The sequence below is a fragment of the Aythya marila genome (genome assembly GCF_965140915.1).
Source record: "Aythya marila genome assembly, contig: HAP1_HAP1_SCAFFOLD_835, whole genome shotgun sequence".
Taxonomy (NCBI): domain Eukaryota; kingdom Metazoa; phylum Chordata; class Aves; order Anseriformes; family Anatidae; genus Aythya; species Aythya marila.
This window is the reverse complement of record NW_028137128.1, coordinates 9,001-30,371: the sequence shown is the minus strand read 5'-3', so window position 1 is coordinate 30,371 and position 21,371 is coordinate 9,001. Positions and strand designations below refer to the sequence as shown.

Below are 21,371 nucleotides of genomic sequence, written 5' to 3'. Positions count from 1 at the left end.
GGGTCCCGGTCCCCCAAAATTTAGGGTGCCCCCCCCCAACCCCCAAGCAGCCCCCCCAGGGGGCAGCGCCCCCCCCCGCCCACACGCACACAGGGACCGGGGGGGGGGTAACGGGAGGGGGGGGGGCACCCCGAAGCCCCCCCCCCCAAATAATTTACAGCCGAAGCCCCCCCCCCCCGCCCCCCCCCGCGGCCGGTGCGACCCGTTAAAAAAATACTATTAAATAATACATCTGTAATAAAATTATACCTTTTGTCTTTTTTTTGTCCTTTTTTCTCTTTTTTAAAGCTAAAATCGCTCCGAGTCCCCCCCCCGCCCCCCCCCTTTCGGCTGGTGAAGTAACAGGAAAGTGTGGTGTTTTTTCCTTTTTTTTTTTCCTTTTTTTCCTTTTTTTGTCTTTTTTTTCCTTTTTTTGTCTATTTTTTTTTCCTTTTTTTGACTTTTTTTTCCTTTTTTTGTTTTTTTTTTCCTTTTTTTTTGTTTTTTTTTTTTTTTATCCCCCCAGGACCCCTTTATGCACGGCGGGGGCGAGCCCCCCCCCCAGCAAAATACAAAGCCTTGGTCACAGGGGGGGGGGAGGACACGGTGGGGGGGGGGCTCGTCCCGTGCTTGTGCAGTCTCCCAAAAATATATAGTGAAATTGGGGTAAAAACCCCAAAAATTAAAAAAAAAATAATAAATCGGGGGGGGGGGGGATTAAGGCAGTAAAAAAACAATGAAAGGCACAAATTATTCCCCACCGCCCCCCCCCGCAGCACGGAGGGGGGGGGCGAATGCTGGAGGGGGGAGGAAAAAAAAAAAGGGTGAAAATGAGGGAAAAAAATAAAAAATTATAAATTTGGGGAAGGCTGCGGCCGGGACGGCCCTGGGGGGGTTGAGGGGGGGGGGGGCGGCACCGCTGCTGCACGAGACACGACCGCAAACACCGCGGGGGGGGGGGGGGCACAGGACGGGGGGGGTGTTTTTTAGGGGTTTTTCTCTGCTTTTTAATAGAAAAAGAAAATATTTTCCTCTTTTTTTTTTCCTTTTTTTTTTTTTTTTTTTTTTTTTTTTGTATTTTTCCTCCTTCCCGGGTTTCCTTCCGCTGCAGGATTTTTTTTACATTTTTTTTTTTTTTAATTATTTTTTGGATTTTTTTGGATTTTTTTTGGGTTGTTTTTTTTGGATTTTTTTGTAGTTTTTTTTTTTTTAATTTTTTTTTGTTATTTTTTCATTTTTATTTTTTTGTTACCTTTTGGTCATCTTTTTGACCTTTTTTTTTTTGTGTGTGTGTGTTTTTATTTTTATTTTTTTGTTTTTATTTTTTTAAATTTTCTGCCTTTTTAAGTTATTTTTGGCTTTTTTTTTGACTTTTTTTATATTTTTTTAATTATCTTTTTTTGGCTTTTTTTTTTTTTTTTAATTTTTTCTCAATTTTTTTTTTGTGTGTGTGTTTCCTCTTCTCAGCTGCCCCCCCAATAAAAAATGGGGGTGGGAGGGGGGGCGGACACAACCCCCCCCCCCCCTCACATCACGGGCTCGGCCTCCATCGGCTCCTCCGCCGACCTGCGCGGATGGATCATGGAGGGGGGGGGTTAAAACAGCTCCGGGCCCCCTCCGTGCACCCCAAAAAGTTGGGGGGTGCCCCCACCAGTGTCCCCCCCCCATAATTTACCTGGGGCTGGGGTCTGCGGCCCCCACGGAGAGCAGGGCGAGGGCGCTGACGGTGGCGGCCTCCTCGGCCTCCCCGGCCTGGGCCTCGCGCAGCGAGCAGCCCACCGCAGCCCCCGGCCGCTTCAGGGCCCCCCAGTGCTGGCCTGGGATGAAGTGTGGGGGGGGGGGACACCCCCCCAAAAAAAAAAATGGGGCAAAACCCCCCCAAAAAATAAGGGAGCCCCCCCCCGGGATGGAGGGAGTCTGCTCGCAGGGATACGGGGCTAGGCCAGAGCCTCCCGTCAAGGGAGCTGGGGGGGGGAATAGGGCCCAGGGGTGCCCCCCCCCCCGCACAGACACCCCCCCGGGACCCCCAGGTGGGGGCACAGAGCCAGGGAGCCCCCCCCATGGGAAGGACGGACCCAGGGACCACCCCCGGGATCCCAAAGGAGGGTCTGGATTCAGGGGTCCCCCCCCAACAGAGACACCCCCCCCAGGGACCCCACTGGTGTGGACACAGACCCAGGGACCCCCCCCTTTAGAAAAAAAGACCCAGGGACCCCCCCTTGAACTCCCCAGGGTAGGAACAGCCCCAGAGCCCCCAGGGACCCCCCCAGGAAGAGCAGCCCCAGGGACCCCCCCCCATGACAAGCACAGCCCTGACACCCCCTCCGGGACCCCCTCACGCCCCCCCCATGCAGGGACACCCCTGGGGACCCCCCGTGTGTCCCCCCCCAAGGTGAAAGCAGCCCCCCGGTCCCTTCCCCAGCAGGGACACCCTCCCCAGGACCTCCCCCTGAACCCGGGACCCCCCCAGTGACCCCCAGTCCCCCCTGGGGACCCCCAAACCCCCCCCCAGGACCCCCAAAACCCCCCCAGGACCCCAAATGCCCCCCCAGGACCCCCAAAATGCCCCCCCCCCGGGCTCACTCTGGATCTCGATGACCTTCTCCAGGGTGGCCACCGCGTTGACGTTGGGCTTCTGCTGCAGCAGGGACGGGTCCAGGGGCTCCAGCTGGGGAACGAGCCACCATCAGGGACCCCCCCCAAAAAAAAATCGACCCCAGGACCCCCCCATAAAAAAAAAAAACACCCCAGAATCCCCCCCCCTCGCTGCATCTCCAGACAAGGGGAAACTGAGGCACGGCGCAGCTCCGGCCCCAAGCGCAAGGGGAAACTGAGGCAGGGGAAGCCCCCCCCGCCCCGTGGGGGTGTCAGTGGGGTGGGGGTGTCCGGGGGGGGGGTCTGGGGGTGCCCCCCCCGTACCTCCAGCCCCAGCAGGGCGGACACGCAGGCCTCGGAGGCGTCGCAGATGGCCGTCAGGTCGTGGCCCCCCTCCAGCGCCAGCACCACGCGGCCGCCCGCCAGCGTCATCAGCTGCTTCGTCAGGTGGCCGAAACCTGGGGGGGGGGCACCCCAAAATTTATTGTTTTTATGTGGGGGGTGACAGGATGGGCCCCCCCTCAAAAAAAAAAAAAAAACCATGCTCACACTTGGCGGTGACCGAGTAGCCCCCCAGGGGGGACAAGTGGCCCTCCACCGCGTCGAAGCCGGCCGACACCAGCACCACGTCGGGGGCGAATTCACGGGCGATCGGCATCACCACGGTCCTGGGGGGGGCGCACACATTACGGGGGGGGTCAGGGCACCCTAAAAATCCCCAAGCCCCCCCCCCTAAAGCCCCCCAAAGCCCCCCACCTGAAGGCGGTGAGATACTCCACGTCGCCGATCGGGGGGTCCACGCCGCCCGTCCAGGCGATGTTGATGTTGAAGCCCACCCCCAGCCCGCTGCCCACCTGCACGGGAGGGGCTGTGAGTTGTGGGGGGGTGATATAAAGGTGGGGGGGGGGCAATGGGGTGACCCCCCCCCGCCCCGCACCTCCTCGGGCGCCCCGCTGCCCGGGAAGAAGTTGCCGTCGTCGTAGCGGTGCAGGGAGACGTAGAGCACGGCCGGGTCGCTGTAGAAGGCTTGCTGCGTGCCGTTCCCGTGGTGGATGTCCTGAGGGGGGGGGGGGGGCAGGGGGTGGGGGGGGGGGGTCACACACGGCCTCAGGACCCCCCCCCCGGACCCCCCCTGGGGGTCCCATCCCGCCCCCTCACCCAGTCGACGATGAGGATCCGACCCACGCTCAGCTTCTGCTGCAGGAGCTTGGCCGAGATGGCCACCGAGTTGAAGAAGCAGAAGCCCCTGGGGGGGGGACACGGGGTGAGCAAGGCTGGCACCCCCCCAAAATCCCCCCCCAACCCCAAAATTCCCATATTCAGCCCCAAAATCCCCCCCCACCACACTCACATGGCCGTGGACTCCTCGGCGTGGTGCCCCGGGGGGCGGATGACAGCGAAGCCGTTCTGCGGGGACAGGGGGGGCACAGTGGGTGCTGGCACCCCGGGGGGGCTGCAGGCAGCGGGGTGCACGAGGGCGTGCACAAGGCTCGTGCACGTGCACAAGGCTCCAACCACGTGCAAGCTGTGCACAGAGCCGTGCACAAGGAGCGTTGCACCACGACGTGAGCGTGCAGTCACACACACACGTGCACGAGGCCACACCACACCCCCAGCTGAGCACGCACGAGGGCGGTGCACGCACGTGCAAGCGTGCACAAGTGCCACTGTCCCATGGGGTGAGCGTGCGGCACAGCCACGTGCACGAGGTGCACAAGGGTGGCACACACAAGGGTGGCACACACACAGGCGTGCACGAGCAGCACTGCACGGCCACGGACGCGTGCACAAGCCCAGCACGTGCACACCTGAGCTTGCACGAGCACCACCATGCACCCTGACACGCCGTGCACACCCACGTCAGCTTGCACAAGTCCTTGGCACAGCGCGCACAAAGCCAGTGCGCACACACACACACACAAGCGTGCATGAGGATCGCCCCCTCCCAGCTAACCCAGCGTGCACGAGCACCTCCAGGCGTGCAAACGGGCACGAGGAACACCGTGCCCCCCCCCCCCTCGTGAGCGTGCAAGAGCCCCCCCCTCACCTTGATCTCCCCCGCGGCCACCTTGAAGGCGAGCTCCAGCAGGCAGCCCACGGCCATGCGCACGGCGCTGGACGAGTGCATCTCGTTCCACACCGTGTCACTGTCCACCTGGGGGGGGGGGCACGCACCGATACCGGTGACCCCAGGGAAAGGGGGGGGGGGCACACCGCCGTGCGTGTCCCCCACCCCATTTTCCCCATCCCAGCACTCACCCCGATGCCCCCGCACGGCAGCACGGCGTACGTCTTCTGGCCGATGGGACCTGGCGGGGCAGAGCGCGCCGTGATGGAGGGGGGGTGGCGGCGGTGATGTGGGTGCCCCCCCCTCCCCAAAATGACCCCCCCCCCGGTCCCGACACCCACCCAGCAGCTTTTTGCTGTCCAGCTTCTGGCGGTTGAGGGGGCTGGTGCCGTAGAGCAGCGCGTGGTGCTCCGAGTGCACCGCCTGGATCTCCTCCAGCGTCGCCTTCCTGCCCCGGATGCGCTGCGGGGCGAGGCGGGGGTGAAGCCCCCTCCCCAAAAGAACGAGGTGGGGGGGGGACGACACACACGCATCGCTGACCCCCCCCCCCCCCGGCACCCCCCTCACCTCGCACTTGCCCAGCAGGCCGGTCTCCTGCAGCCGGGACCAGATGCTCTGGATGCGGCCGGCGTGCTCGGGGTGCACGTTGGTGTTGCCGCAGGTGCACTGGTGCTTCAGCATGAAGGTGTCGTACACCACGCCTGGGGGGGGGGGCCGCATGTGGGACCCCCCCCCCTCCCCACGGACCGGGATCCCACCCCCACGCGCCCCCACGGACTGGGATTTCACCCCCCTGCCCCGTTCACATCCCCTCGCACCAGCATCCCAGGGGCATCCCGGGGAATGGGGGCGGGATGGGAAGGAGGGGGGGTTTCTAAGGGGGGGGGGGCACCCCAGGATCACCCCATGAGATGGGGAACCCCATAGGAGAGAGAGAACCCTAAGACAACCAGGAGATGGGAAACCCCATAGGATGCAGCCACCGTGTGGGACAGGGGCACCCCCATAGGACAGGGGCACCCCACGGGATGGGGGCACCTCTGGGACCACCAGGGGATGGGGAACCCCGTGGGATGGGGGAATCCTAAAGACCACCGGATGGGAAACCCCAAAGGACACAGCCAGAGTGGGACAGGGACGACCCCATAGGATAGGGGCACCCCGGGACCACCCCATACAATAGGACCACCCCATAGGACCACCGGGGGTGGGGAAACCCTAAGACCACCAGGAAATGGGGCACCCCATGGGGCAGGGGCAACCCTAAGACCACCACAGTGGAAACCCCAAAGGGCACAGCCACTGAATGGGACAGGGACGACCCCATAGGATAGGGGGACCCCATAGGACCTCCAGGGGATGGGGGGGGGGCACCCCACAGATCAATGGGGCACCAAGAAATGGGGCACCCCATGGCACAGGGGGCACCCCGTGGGACGCAGCCACCCCATGGGTATGGGGGCACCCCACAACGGGACACCCCATGGGAGAGGGCTCCCCCCCCCGAGGACTCAGCACCCCACAGGACCACCAAGAAAGGGGGCACCCCACAGGACCGGGGACGCACAGAACCCCCCCCCCAAGCACCCCAAAAGGCCGCAGCCCCCCCCCCGTATAACACGGGGCCCCCCTACCTGTAGTGAAGAGGTGCTTGGGGGGGGCGTCGGGGGGCTTCACGCTGGGGGGGACGACTGCGTGCGGCCCAGGGCGGTGTGGGGCAGCGCCAGGAGCCCCAGGGGGGCCGCGGGGTACAGGGGCAGGGGGGGCAGCGCCTCGGGGAACACCTGGGGGGGGGGCAGACCCCCGTCAGGGTGCCCCCCCCCCTCCTCCAGGACACCCCTTTCTCGATGGAAAGGGGGTGGGGGGGGTGGGAAGGGAAAGGAGGGGGGATGGGAAAAGGGGGGGGGGCAGGAAGGGGGGGGCGTCCGGGGGGGGGATGAGTCACGGCGGGGGCCGCAGGGGTGGGGGGGGCGGCGCGGGGGTGGCGGAGCTGGGAGGACAGCGGGGGGGGGGGGATGAGTCAGAGGGCCCGAAGGCAGCGCTGCGGCAGCGGGGGGGGGGGCGCAAATAAGGGGGGGGGACGGGGGGATGCGGCTGGCCGGAGAGATGGTGGAAAGGGGGGGGGCAAGGGGGGGGGGGAGTAAATTGGGGGGTGTTTGAGCAAAGGGGGGGTGAAAAAGAGGTGATTGGGAAAAGGGGGGGGGAAAGGGGGGTGCTCGAGCGGGGGGGGGCAAAAGGGGGGGGTGCTAAAGTAAATTGGGGGGTGCAAAAGGGGGGTGCTTGAACAAGGGGGGCTGAAAAAAGGGGGTGCTCAAGCAAGGGGGGGCGTGCAAAAGGGGGTGCTCGTGCAGGGCTGATGGGGGGGGGACCCGACCCGCGCGCCCCCCCCCCCCGGCCCCCACCTGCTTGTAGGCGACCCCCAGCTCGGCGACCTCGCTGCCCCCGGGGGTCTCGGCCTCGTCCCCGCTGTCCCCCGGCTCCTCGGGGGGGGCCCCGCAGCCCTCGGGGTCCTGCGGCTGCTCGGGGGGGTCCCCGGCGTCCGGGGAAGGGAGGAGGCGGAGGGGGCCGGGGGGGGGCCCCTCGTCCCCCGGGGGGGGCTCCTGCTGCTCCGTCAGCTCCTCCTCCGTCTCCTCGGGGTGCGTGGGGGGCTGCCGCGCCAGCTCCCCCCCCTGGGGGAGCAGCTGGGGGGGGCGGTGAGGGGGGTGGGGGGCACCCAAAGGGGGCTCCCGGCACCCCCCCCACGTCGCACATCCCTTCCGTGCCCAAAGTGTGCCCCCACCCCCCATCCTGTGCCCCCCACCCCACACCCCGTGCCCACCCTATTCCTGCCCTACCCCCACCCCACTCAACCCTCAAACCCCACGCCCACCCCATACCAACCCTACACCCAATGCGCACCCCAAACCTGCCCTATACCCACCCCACACCCCTCTATCCCGTACCCACCTTACACCCACCCCATGCCCTATGCCCACCCCATACCTGCCCTATACCCCCCATTCCCACCCCACAGCCCCCCATATCCACCCCACACCCCAAACCTGCCCTATACCCCCCATGCCAACCCCATGCCCAACACCCACCCCATACCTACCCTATATCCCCCCATGCCCACCCCACACCCCGTGCCCACCCCCTACCCACCTTATACCCACCCCACACCTGCCCTACACCCCCCATGTCTGCCCTATACCCCCCATACCCACCCCACACCCACCCCATACCCACCCCATACCCTATGCCCACCCCATACCTGCCCTATAACCCCCATACCCACCCCATACCTGCCCTATACCCCCCCATACCCGCCCCATACCTGCCCTATAACCCCCATACCCGCCCCATACCCACCCCACACCCCCCTGTGCCCCCCCCCTGTGCCCCCCCCGTACCTTGCCCTGCTGGGCCTCGTAGTGGTGCTGGCGGGCGCCGTGGGGCAGCGCCTGGGGGCTCTGTGGCAGGGGGGAGGACTGCGTGCGGCTCAGGGGCCGGTGGCGGGGCAGCTTGGGGGGCCCCCGTGCGCCCCCCCCGCGCTCCCCCGTCACCAGCGGAGACTGCCCGTGCAGCGGCACTGCGGGGGGGGCACGGCACAGTCACGGGGAGGGGCGCACCGGGACACCCCCAGGGGGGTGGGGGGGGGTCCCAATGATGCCCCCAGGGGGATGTGGGGGGTCCCATGGGGGTGGGGGGGTCCCTATGATGCCCCCAGGGGGATGGGGGGGGCCCAGGGGGATGGAGGGGCCCCAAGAATGCCCCCAGGGGGATGGGGGGTCCCAAGAATGCCCCCAAGGGGATGGGGGGGGCCCAGGGGGACGGGGGGGGCCCGATGATGCTCCCAGGGGGTTGAGGGGTCCTTAATGACACCCCCAGAGGACCGGGGGGGGTCCCCAATGATGCCCCCAAGGGGACTGGGGGGGGTCCCAGGGGAATGGGGGGGTCCCAATGATGCCCCCAGTGGGGTGGGGGGTCCCTAATGACACCCCCAGGGGACTGGGGGGGGTCCATAATGATGCCCCCAAGGGGACTGGGGGGGGGGCCCAGGGGAATGGGGGGGCCCTGATGATGCCCTCAGGGGGTTGGGGGGTCCCTAATGATACCCCCATGGGTCCTGGAGGGGGTCCCCATGATGCCCCCAGGGGGATGGGGGGGGTTCCAGGGGGATAGGGGGTCCCCAGTGATGCCCCCAGAGAGACGGGGGGGGCCCAATGATGACCCCAAGGGACTGGGGGGGTCCCCAGTGATGCCCCCAGGGAGATGGAGGGTGCCCAGTGATGCCCCCAGGGGATTGGGGGGGTCCAAATTATTCCCCAAGGGAACCCAGGGGGGGTCCCAATGATGCCCCCCAGGGACTGGGGGGGTCCCCAACGATGCCCCCAGAGTGTTGGGGGGGGTCCCCAAGGGGCCCGAAGCCAGGAGGGGAAACCGAGGCAGGGCCGGGCACGAGGTGGGGGGTGTTTTGGGGGGGGGCTCACCGGCGATGAGGGTGCTCTGCTGGCGCGCCTGCTCGAGCAGCAGCACGTGCTGCAGGAGGGACGCGGGGCCGGCGGGGGGGTCCCCTTCCAGCGCCACCCCCAGCAGGCAGCCGGGGATGGACGAGGTGCTGAGGAACTTGGCGCTCAGAGCCCCCCCCGGGCGCAGCGCCCCCACCGCCGGGCGCTCGGCCTCCGCCTGCGGGGACAGCTTGGGGGACGCCTGCGGGAACCCCCCCCCAAAAAAAAAAAAAAAAAAAAAAAAAAAAAAAGGGGAAACTGAGGCACGCGGCGGCCACACGCTGAGCCCAAAGGGTGCAGGGTCCCCGGGACACCCCTAAGGGACCCCAGACCCCTGTGCTGCCCCCTCCTCCCCCCCACAGTTGTGGGGTCCCCATACCACCCCCAAAGGACCCCAGACCCCCAATACCACCCCCAAGGGACCCCAGACCCCTGTACTGCCCCCTCCAGTTGTGGGGTCCCCATACCATCCCCAAAGGACCTCAGACCCCCAATACCACCCCTAGGGAACCCCAGACCCCCTGTGCCACCCCCCATGGGGTGCAGGGTCCCCACACCACCCCCAGGGGACCCCAGCCCCACTCACGTTGCGGTGCGGGGCGGTGGCGGTGCCCTGCAGCCCCAGGGAGATGTTGGGCAGGGAGGGGGAGGTGTAGAGGCTCAGCTGCCCCTCCAGCGCCAGCGCCCGCGGCTGGGGCAGCAGCTGCTGCGGGGGGGGGGGGGCACAGCACGGTCAGGGGGGGCCCCCCCAGCACCCTGGGGTGCCCCTACCCGGTGACGCAGCCCCATGCACCCCCACCATGCGCACGCTCTTGTGCAAGGTGTGCACACGCCGTCTGTGAGTCCCGAGTGCGCACACGTGTGTGCCCCCCCCCACGTGTGCACGTGCTGCCTGCACACACCTGGCACACGCACCCTGAGTGTGAACACCCCCCCCCCCCCCGGTACACGCACCCTGAGTGTGCACCGGCTGCGTGCTCCCTGATGGGTGCACAGCGGGTGTGCACGCACTGAGCACACACACGGTGGTGGTGGTGGTGTGCACGCCAAGCACACGCGTGCTGGCTGCTTGCACCACGAGTGTGCACAGCTAGCACCCTGCCCTTGCACACCTCCACATGCACGCCTGCACCAAGCGTGCACACGCGTGCTGGCTGCTTGCACCATGAGTGTGCACTGATTGTGTGCACAGCGGGCATCCCAACCTCACATGCCTCTGCACACGCACGTGCATTAAGTGTGCGCACGCTGGCCGTGTGCTCACCATGAGCATGCAGTGAGCTCCCCAGCCTTGCACCTCCACACACACACCAAGTGTGCACGTGCATGCTGGCTGCTTGCACCATGAGCGTGCACTGACCGCGTGCACATGCACAGCAAGCACCCCAAGCTTGCACACCTCTGCACACACGTGCACTGAGTGTGCACGCACTGGCTGTGTGCTCACACTGAGTGCCACGGCTGCACACACCTCAGCACCCCGAGCACGCACACTAATGTGCACACGGCGTGAACACACCTGATCACACTTGTGCACCCAGTGTGCACAGATGTGATCACACTCGTGAACCCAGCACGCATGCACGATCATGCTCCTGCATGCAGTGCACACTCCCGATCACACTCACAGACCCACTCACACTCCTGCACCCAGTGTGCACACGCGCCATCACCCTCATGCACCCCACGTGCACACCCCCGATCCCACTCGTGCACACACGGTCACACCCCTGCACCCAGTTTGCACACCCCCATCCCCCTTGTGCACCCCCCGATCCCACTCACGCACCCCGAGCACACACACGTGTGCACCACCAAACCCTCCCTGCGCGCCCCCCATGCACCGAGCACCGCGGCGCACACACACACCGAGCACACACACACCCCCTGAGCACACCCCCAGCTCACACGCGCGTGTCGCCCCCCCTGCCCCCCCCGTACCTCAGCATGGATGTTGGGCACGGAGCCGGTGAGCCCGTTCTCGGCGATGGCACCGTGGGAGCTGTTGGGGGAGCTGGGCCCGGAGCCGGGGGCACTGCTGCACACCGAGGACACTGCGGGCAGGGGGGGGGCACCGTGGCACGGCCCTGCCTCGGTTTCCCTGGCCGACGCGACCCCTCTGGACCCCCCCGCCCCCCCCCCAAACCTGTGATCTCGACGGCGCGCTTGCGGAAGGTGCTGAGCACGGCGCCGTCCTTCCTGCGCAGCAGGGGGCTGCTCCGGCGCTCCGCCACCTTCTGCTTCAACCGCGAGCGCACCTTCAGGTTGGGCTCCGACGCTGCGGCACCGCGGGGGGCGTTAGCCCGGCACGGCCCCCCCACCCCCAAAAAAAAATGTGTGACCCCCCCCATTGAGTGTGACCCCCCCCCCATTGAGTGTGATCCCTGTCCCAATGCGCACGCACGCCCTGATGCGCGTTTGCGCCCCCCAACGCGTGCAGCCCCCTCTCCACGTGTGTCCCCCTCCCACATTTTTATGACCCCCCCATGTGCGTGCCCCCCCATGTGTGCACACCCCGATGTCCCCCCTTCCAATGCATGCACCCCCCCATGTCACCCACCACGTGTATACCCACCCCAATGTGCTCCCCCCAAAGCATGCACCCCCCCATGCCTGTGGCCCCCAATATGTGCCCCCCCCATGTGTGCATGCCCCCCCCCCAACATGCGAGGTCCCTCCCCAACATGCGTGCCCCCCATGTGCACCCCCCCCCACGGGTGCAGCCCCCCCAGGGCGTCCCCCCCATGCGTGTGCACCCCCCCAATGCACATGTGCCCCCCCCAAATGTGTGCCCCCCCCGGCACCCACCGGTTTTGCGCAGGGGGAAGTCATCCCGGCCGTCGTAGGTGCCGAGCAGGGGCACTTTGTAGGATGGGGGGGTCCCGGGGCTGCCGGTCTGGGGGGGGGAGCTCTGGTCCAACGAGGTATGGTGAGCCCTGGGGGGGGGGTCGGGGGAGAAGGGGGGGGGGGAGAAGCGCCCGCTAGGCCGGCTGCGTGTGCTCCCCCCCCCCAAAAAAAAAAAAAAAAAACACCACACCCCGCCCCCGGTGCCCCCGCTGCAGGGAGGGGGGGCTGGGGGGGGGCAGGGGGCCACCTACCAACATTTGGGGTGCTGGGGGAGGGAATGGTTGGGGGGGGCAGCGCCCGGCTCCTTGGCCTTGCTGAGCAGGAACTCCTGCAGCTTCAGCTTCACCTCCGTGCTGGCGATGGCGCCTGGGGGGGGGGCACGGGGGGGGGGGCAGCATGGGGACCCCCCCCCCCGCTGTGCTGCCCCGGCTCCGGGACCCCATTGATGGAGCCGCGGCACCCCCAGACCCCGAAACTACCCCAGGCACGCAGCTGGTGCCAGCCCCTATAAGGTGCCCCCCCCTGCCCCTATATTGCACCCCCCATCCCCATATGGTGCCCCCCACCCCTTTATTGCACTCTTCACCCCTATATCATGCCCCCAGCCCCATATTGTACTCCTCCACCCTATATGGGAGCCCCCCACCCCACACCTGCCCCAGGGTCCCCATTGCCCCCCCCCCAAGCCCCACATCACCCCCAGCCCCACATGCCCCCCAAGCCCTTATTGCACCCCCAACCCCAACCCCACCCCAGCCCCATAACTGCCTCCCTAGTCCCTATCACCCCCCCAGCCCCATAATCACCCCCCCAGCCCCAATACCTTCCCAGACCCGTAACTGCCCCCCCCCCAGCTCCTAATATTCCTCCAGCTCCTAATACCACCCCAGACCCTAACACCATTGCACCCCCATAACTGCCCCCCCAGCCCCTAATAGGACCCCAGCCCCTAATACCCCCCCAGTCCTCCCCAGCCCCTATTGCACCCCCAACCCCTAATACCCCCGAGCCCCTAATACAATACTCTCCCAGTCCCATAATTGTCCCCCCAGCCCCTAATACCCCCCCAGCCCCTAAATATCCCTTCAGCCCCTATTGCACCCCTAACCCCTTAAGTGCCCACCCAGCCCCTATTACCGCCCCAGCCCCCATTACCCCCCCAGCCCTTTAAGTGCCCCCCCAACCCCCATTAGAACCCCAGCCCCTAATACCCCCCCACCCCTAATAGGACCCCAACCCCTAACACCCCCCCCAGCCTCTTAAGTGACCCCCAGCCCCTAATACCCCCCAGCCCCTAATACTCTCCCAATCCCATAATTGTGCCCCCAGTCCCTAACACCCCCCAGCCCCTAAATATTCCTTCAGCTCCTATTGCACCCCCAACCCCTATTACCCCCCCAACCCCATAACTGTGACCCCAACCCCTAATGGGACCCCAGCCCCTAATACCCCCCCCAGCCCCTATTGCGCCCCCAGCCCCTTAAGTGACCCCCAACCCCTAATAACGCCTCCAACCCCTATTACCCCCCCAAGCCCCTAATACCCCCCCAGCCCCTATTGCACCCCCAACCCCTATTAGAACCCCAGCCCCTAATACCCCCCCAGCCCTAATAGGACCCCAACCCCTAATACCCCCCCCAGCCCCTTAAGTGACCCCCAGCCCCTAAATATCCCTTCAGCCCCTATTGCACCCCCAGCCCCCAATACCCCCCCAACCCCTAATACCCCCCCCAGCCCCTAATGCCCCCCCAGCCCCTAATGCCCCCCCCCAGCCCCTAATGCCCCCCCAGCCCCTAATACCCCCCCCCGCTCACAGTCTCTGCCCCTGTCCTTGCGGCCGTGCAGCTGCTCCAGGCGCTGCTGCTCCAGGGCCTCCTGGCGCTGCCGCTGCTGCTCCAGCTCCTGCTGCCGCCGGGCGGCCAGCGCCTCCTGCTGCTGCTGCGGGGAGGGGGCACGCTCGGGGACCCCCCCCGGACACCCCCCTTATATGCACCCCCCCCCTTAAGACCCCCCGTGCCTCCCCCAAGAACCCCCATACACCCCCCCAAATAACACATACCCCACAAAACCCCCCGTAGCCCCCCAAATAACCCCATAGCCCCCCAACACCCCCCATACCTCCCCCAAGTAACTTTAAAGCCCCCCAAGCCCCCTTAAAACCCCCATACCCTCCCGAACACCCCCCAATTCCCCCCAAGACCCCCCATACCCCCCCAAATAACCCCAAACCCTCCCCAACTCCCCCCCAAAGCCCCCTATAACCCTCCCCAAGATCCTCATACCCACCCCAACAGCCCCCGTACCCCCCCCCAAATAACCCCAAACCCTCCCCAACTCCCCCCATACCCCCCATAACCCCCCCAAAATAACTTTAAAGCCCCCCCAAGCCCCCTTAAACCCCCCATACCCCCCCAAATAACCCCAAACCCTCCCCAACTCCCCCCCAAGACCCCCCAACTCCCCCCATGCCCCCCCAAATAACCCAAACCCTCTCCAACTCCCCCCCAAAGCCCCCTATAACCCTCCCCAAGACCCCCAAACCCTCCCAACTCCCCCCCAAAGCCCCCTATAACCCCCCCAAGACCCCCATACCCTCCCCAACACCCCCCAACTCCCCCAAAAGACCCCCCATACCCCCCCCAAATAACCCCAAACCCTCCCCAACTCCCCCCATACCCCCCATAACCCCCCCAAAATAACTTTAAAGCCCCCCCAGCCCCCTTAAACCCCCCATACCCCCCCCAAATAACCCCAAACCCTCCCCAAATCCCCCCAAAGCCCCCTATAACCCCCCCAAGACCCCCAAACCCTCCCCAACTCCCCCCCAAAGCCCCCTATAACCCCCCCAAGACCCCCATACCCTCCCCAACTCCCCCCAAAGACCCCCCATAACCCCCCCAAACCCTCCCCAACTCCCCCCATACCCCTCCCCAACTCCCCCCATACCCCCCCCATGACCCCCCCGTGCCCCCCCCCCCTCGCCCACCTGGAGGTGCTTCTGCAGCTGCACCTCGTGCTGGCGGGTGAGGTGCTCGTGCTGCTTCTGGAACTCGGCGAAGAGGCGCTGCTTCTGCAGCTGCTGCTGCTGCCGCAGGGCCTCCAGCTCCCGCTGCAGCTGCCGCTCCCGCGCCGCCGCCAGCCCCCGGCGCCCCCCGCACGACTCCGACCCGCTGCGGGCATCCGGGCCTGGGGGGGGGGGGGGGGGCAAAGGGGGGGGTTATTGGGGGTCAGGGGGGTTATTGGGGGTCATTGGGGGTCGGGGGGGGGGGGCATGGGGGGCATGGGAGTAAGGGGTTGGGGGGGGTTACGGGGTCATGGGGGGGTCATGGGAGTAGGGGTTGGGGGGGGTTATGGGGGTCCTAGAGGGGTTATGGGGTCAAGGAGGGGTATGGGGGGGTCATTGGGGGTCAGGGGGGCGTGTGGGGGGTCATGGGAGTAAGGGTTGAGGGGGGTTATGGGGGGGTATGGGGGGGTATAGGGGGTCATTGGGGGTCAAGGGGGTCATGGGAGTAGGGGTTGGGGGGGTTATGGGGTCATGGGGGGGTCAGCGGGGTGGGGGCATGAGCTCATGGAGGGTCATGGGGGTGTGGGGGTCACAGGAGTAGGGGTTGAGGGGGGCTATGGGGGGGGTCATGGGGGTGTGGGGGCATGAGGGGCTATGGGGTCATGGGGGTTACAGGAGTAGCAGTTGGGGGGGCTTATGGGGCTCCTGGGGGGGGTGTGGGGTCATGGGAGGTGGGGGTACGGGGTCATTGTTGGGGTCACGGGGGGGTGGGAGCATGGGGGGGTCATGGGGAAAGTTGGGGGGGGGGGCATGGGAGTCTATGGGGGGCATATGGAGCATGTAGAGGGGCCATGGGGGGTCATGGGGGTGGTATTGGGGGGCTATGGGGTCATGGAGGCCTGGGGGGGGGTCAGGGGGGTGTGGGGGCATGGGAGTAAGGGTTGGGGGGGCTTATGAGGGTCCTAGGGGGGTTATGGGGGGGGTCATGGTGGGGTATAGGGTCATGGAGGTCCTAGGGGGGTTACAGGGTCATGGGAGGGTGTGGCGGTCACGGGAGAAGGGGTTGGGGGTTATGAGGGGGTTATGGGGTCATGGCAGGGTATGGGGTCATGGGGATAAGGGTTGGGGGAGTTATGGGAGTCCCAGAGGGGTTATAGGGTCATGGGGGGAAGCATGGAGGGGTTATGGGGTCATGGCGGGGGGGGGTCACGGGAGTAGGGGTTGGGGGTTATGAAAGAGTTATGGGGTCATGGGGATGGGGGGGGGGTCCCAGGAGTGGGTTGGGGGGGTATGAGGGGGCCATGGGGAGTGTATGGGGGAGCATGGGGGTGTGGGGTCATGGGGGGGGGCGTGGGGGTCCTAGGGGTCACGGGAGTAGGGGGTTGAAGGGATATGGGGTCATGGGGGAGTATGGGTTGGGGGGGGGGGCTTATGGGGGTGCTAGGGGGTTTATGGGGTCACAGGAGTAGGGGTTGGTGGGGGGTTATGGGGGGTCCCAGGGGTGTGGGGGGGGGTTACAGGGTCATGGGGATAGGGTGTTGGGGGGGGTCACAGGGGTGGGTTGGGGTTACGGGGGGCTATGGGGGGGTGGTCTGGGGATCGTGGGGGTAGGGGGTGTCGGGGGTGTGGGGTCATGAGGGGGCTATAGGGGTCATGGGAGTCATGGAGGGGTTGGGGGGCAGTTATGGGGTGAGTTGGGAAGGGGTTATAGGTGTCGGGGGGGTCCCAGCAGTAGGGGCAGGTTATGGAGGCTCCCAGGGGCGTGGGGCAGAGGGGGTGCTGGGGACAGGGGGAGTTGGGGGGGGGTTATGGGGGGAATTGGTGGGGGTCCCCGGGGTGGGGGGTTATAGGGTGGGTTGGGAGCTATAATGCACTTATGGGGCAGTTTAGGGGGGGTCCTGGGGATGGGGGAGGTTATGGGGTGGGGGCAGCTTGTGGGGGGCGCTTATGGGGTGGCTGGGGGTGCCCTACAGGTGGAGACAGTTGGGGGGGCAGCTGGGGGCACACTTATGGGGACAATTTTGGGATAAACAGGGCACGGTTATGGGGTAGCATCCCCTGGGGGGGCATCTGGGGGCTCCTTCAGGGCTGGGGGGGGGCAGCTGGGGGCTGTTGGGGTGACCAGGAACACACTTGGGGGGCGTTTTGGGGAGGGGGGGGCAGCAGCAACCAGCCCGGGGGGCAGCCACAAAGCAGGGGGAGCACCAAGCCCCCCCCCCCCAAGAAAACCCACAGCCCCCCCCCCCTCCGAAACTGGGGAGTGGGCTCAGCGCCCCCCCCCCCCAAACACCATGGGGGGGGGCACAGGACCCCAACCCCAGGCACAGCAGCGGGGGGGGGGGCGATCCCCATACAAGCGGGGGGGGGGCACACATGATGCATGCTGATGACCCCCCCCCATTTTCGCCCCCCCCCCCCCCAGCAGCACACCAGGACAGCCCCACGGACGTCCCCGCACTGGGATTGCCCTGCCCCCCCCCCTCCCAGTAACAAACCAGTGCCCCCAGCACCGACCAGTACGCACCAGTTCCACCCCCCCCACCAGGGTAAAAGGGGGGGGGGGGCAGCAGCCCCGGGGGGGGTTAAAAATAGCGGCGGGAGGGGCCGGGCACGGCCAAGGCTGCATTTAGGGCACCTCTGAAGTGGTTTGGGGCTGGCGGGGGGCCACCGACCCCACCCGGGGCTGGGCCTTCGGGGGGGGGGGGGGCACAGAGCCCGGCTGCACCCCCCCCCGGTTAAAAAAAATAATTAAAGAAATCAACAGAGCCCCCCCCACACCCGGTGGGTGCAGCACCGGGGTCCCTCTGGGGACCCCCTGTAATTGGGAGGGGGGGGGGGGGAGCAGAGAGTGCCCCCCCCACGTCCCCAAAACGGGTGGGGGGCAGCCGGGACCCCCCCCACCCCGGGACCCCCCCCCTCGGTGCAGGCATTGGGATTAGGGCCGCGCTAAGCGGCTCGGGGCGCTAAAAATACCGGGGTATTCCTGGCCATAACGGGGGGGGGGCGGGATGGGGGGGTCACAACTGCCCCCCCCCCAGGGTGGGGGCACCCCAAAATTATTCCCCATAGAGGGGGGGGGCGGCAGAGAGCCTGGTGCCCCCCCCAGCACTGCCCTGTGGGTGCCCCCCCAGCACTGCCTGTTCCGGGGGGGGGCACAGCAAAAAGGTCCCAGATTTAATGGGGGGGGTCCCGGTGTTGTTGTCCCCCCCCCCCCCCCAGCACTCACCTGCAGCGGGGGAGGGCGGCGTGGAGCTGGGCGTGGGGCAGGAGCTCCAGGGGGGGCTCGCGGCCAGGCCCCCCCTCTGCGGAGAGAGGGGTGCACCCCGCTGAGTGGCCCCCCCCCAGGATGAGCACCCCCCCAACCCCCCCAAAAAAAATATAAGGGGGGGGCAACAGGATAACCCCCACTAAAATAGGGGGGGAGTTGGGGGTGATGCGACCCCCCCCCCAAGCAAACAGAGCATGGGGAGGAGACATAAATGGAATGGGGGGGGGGGGGGCACACCAAGACCCCCCCCACGCCGTGCAGGACCCCTCCCCCAGCCCCTAATTAATTACCGGGGACGTTAATCCGCATCAGGACCCAAATCCCGGATTAGCCCCCGACCCCCCCAGCTAAAATCATCACCCCCCCCCCCGCTGCCCCCCCCATCCACCAGCACACACCCAGACCCCCCCAGGACCCCCCCTTTCCCCGAGGACCCCCCCCCTTTATTCTAAGAGGGGGGTCCCCAAACCCCACCGCAACCTCCCCCCAGCGGGCTGGGGACCCACCCCTCCTAACAATGCCCCCCCCCCTCGCATCGGGGACCCCCCCCCAGCTGCCACCCATGGGTGCAGGGTACGGGGGGGGGGGGGGCCGTGCGTAACCCCCCCCCGCGGGCAGCGCCACGTTTATTTACCGGCGCCGATCCCACCCCCGCCTTTTAATAGCCGGGATATTTATGGGTGCCCCCCCCCCCCCTCGGTGCCCCCCCCCCTCCCTCCTTTGCCGTGGGGGGGGGCGCTTTGGGGGTTTGACGTCAGCGCGGCTATTTCGGGTGCCGGCGGCGGCAGGGGGCCACCGGAGCCAGCCCCACGGCGCTATGGGGCGGGATATAGGGCCGGGGGGGGGGGCACAATGCACGGGGGGGGGCACACGCACACGCTGAGTGTCCCCCCCCCAGGGGATGCCGCTCCAGGGCCATAAATAGCAGCGGGATCCCAGGGGGTCCCTGGGGCTGTGCCTCAGTTTCCCCACCTGACCCCCCCCCCAAAAAAAAAGCCCCCCCCCCCCGGTAATTAATCCCTTTAGGATTAATTTATGGGGTGGTGGGATGGGGCCGTGGGGGGGTCACCAACGTGCTCCCCCCCCCCCAGGGGACTGGAACGGAGCCGTGCCTCAGTTTCCCCACAGGGAATGCCGTGGTCCCCAAAATGCCCTGCCCCCCCCCCCCCAGCTGTCCCCATGTCCCCCAGCCCCACGGCACCTGAATTTTTTGGGGGGGGTGGGAGGGTATAAAGGGGGGGCTGCTCAGAGAGCCTGAGTGATGGAGAGATGAGGGGACCCCCCCCCAAAAAAAAAAAAGGGGGCATGGGGACCCCCCCAGCACATTGGGGACCCCCCATTAAATGGGGACATAAATGGGAACCCCCCCCAGCGCAATGAGGCATGAATGGACCCCCCCCAAGGAAATGGGGGGACACAGGGGACTCCCCAGCACAACAGGGACCCCCCCATGCAAATGGGGGCACAAAGAGCAACGGGGGGGGGGACAGGGACACCCCAAAGCAGTGGGGGGGGGCACACAGGACCCCCCCCCCATGCAGTGGGGACCCCCCCCAAGCAACGGGGGCCACGAGGGCCCCCCCCCCAGGCACCGGCTGCGAGGCGCAGGGACGATGCCCTGCATGGGGGGGGGCACCCCCCCCCAAGTGACCCCCCCCCAAAATATGTGTGTGTGCCCCCCCCAGCTCTCACCTGCATCGCTGGGGGGGTCCATGGTGGCCGGCCGGGTGCCGGCGGTGCCGGGGGGCGCAGAGAGGCCGAGGCTGGGGGGGGGCGTGCGAGCGGCGTCCCGGGGGGCCGTCAGCAGCGCGCGGGGGGGGGGGGACCCTGCCCGCGGCCAGCGGGAGCCCTGCGGGACCCGGGGGGGGGGGGTCAGCACCCTGTGGACCCCCCCCCCCTTCAGCACCATCCCCTCCCCACATTTTGGTGTCCCCCCCATTCATCCCCATGCATCTGTTCCCATGGCCCCCCACGGTAAAATAGGGGGTGGGGGGGGGATGGAGGAGCATGGGGGGGCCCTGGGGGGGGGGGGGGGGCCCCGGCCGGCAGCGTTACACAAGGCTCTGCAGCACGCGGGGGGGGGGGGGCGCAGCACGGCCCCAAATCGCAGCCCCCCCCGGGATGTGAGTGGGGAGGGGGCCGCACCCCACGCGGGACCCCCGTGGAGGGGGGGGGGGGGCAAAGGGGGTGCGAAGCGGTTTTGGGGGGGGGCCACGCTGGGGCTGGCCTATGTCGTGTCCCCCCCCCAGCCGATGCTGCTGCTGCTGCGCCCCCCCCGCTCGCACCGGGCCCGTGCTGCGGAGCCGCCGCGCTGGCGCACGGCCCCCCCCGCCCCCCCCCCACCCCCCGAAACCATTCCCCCAAGGGAACGCGCACCCCCCCCAACAATACAACCCCCCCCCCCCCCGCATCACACAGCCCCCACCGAGCTTGCACGGCCCCCCCTCTATTGCATGCCCCCCCCGGCTTCCCAGCCCCCCCCCTCATTGCACAGCCCCCCCCCAGCATTACACATCCCCCCCCGGCGTTGCATAGCCCCCCCCCCATCCACGAGCAGCCCCCCGCGTTATCCGGCCCCCCCCCAGCATTACACAGCCCCCCCGGCTCCCAGACCCCCCCCAGCATTGCACGCCCCCCCCCTTTATTGCACCCCCCCACTTTATTGCACGGCCCCCCCCGGCCCCCCCCTCATTGCACGGCCCCCCCACGTTGCCCCGCTCCCCTCCCCGCATTGCACGGCCCCCCCCGGCTTCCCAGGCCCCCCCCGGAATTGCACGGCCCCCCCCCGGGCATTGCACGGCCCCCCCCCCCTCGTTGCACGCCCCCCCCCCCCCGGTACCTGCGCCCCTCCCGGCCGCGCCGCCCGCCGCCCCGCCATCTTCGGCGCCCGGCCCCGCCCGCCCCGACAACAACATTCGGTGACGTCACTCGCCGTCACGTGACGGAACCCTGTGCTAAAAATAGCCTCGACCCCCCCCCCCCCCCCCCCCCACCCCCTCCACTCCACACCCCCACCCCCCTCCCTCCCCTCGGGGGCGGAGCGAGGCGTGGGGGGGGCTTAAAGGGGAAGGGGGAAGGAGGGGGAGTGGGTGGGGGTGGGGGTGGGGGTGGGCGGGGGGT

The 21,371-nt window shown here is 67.0% G+C and overlaps 1 protein-coding gene across 1 annotated transcript; it reads right to left on the bottom strand.

The window, feature by feature from the left end:
• Positions 1 to 1,005: 1,005 nt before the first annotated feature.
• HDAC5 (histone deacetylase 5) lies at positions 1,006 to 20,057 on the bottom strand. Its single transcript, XM_082785560.1, is given in 26 exon segments — positions 1,006 to 1,545; positions 1,655 to 1,796; positions 2,563 to 2,647; positions 2,899 to 3,032; positions 3,124 to 3,242; positions 3,331 to 3,428; positions 3,512 to 3,631; positions 3,733 to 3,820; positions 3,926 to 3,981; positions 4,622 to 4,729; positions 4,834 to 4,883; positions 4,984 to 5,104; positions 5,210 to 5,343; positions 6,277 to 6,324; positions 6,327 to 6,426; positions 7,045 to 7,323; positions 8,035 to 8,213; positions 9,115 to 9,334; positions 9,719 to 9,838; positions 11,074 to 11,186; positions 11,279 to 11,410; positions 11,941 to 12,068; positions 12,231 to 12,345; positions 13,794 to 13,917; positions 14,966 to 15,165; positions 19,944 to 20,057. Coding segments are annotated over 26 exon segments (3,075 nt in total). The 5' UTR covers positions 19,966 to 20,057; the 3' UTR covers positions 1,006 to 1,505.
• Positions 20,058 to 21,371: the final 1,314 nt, after the last annotated feature.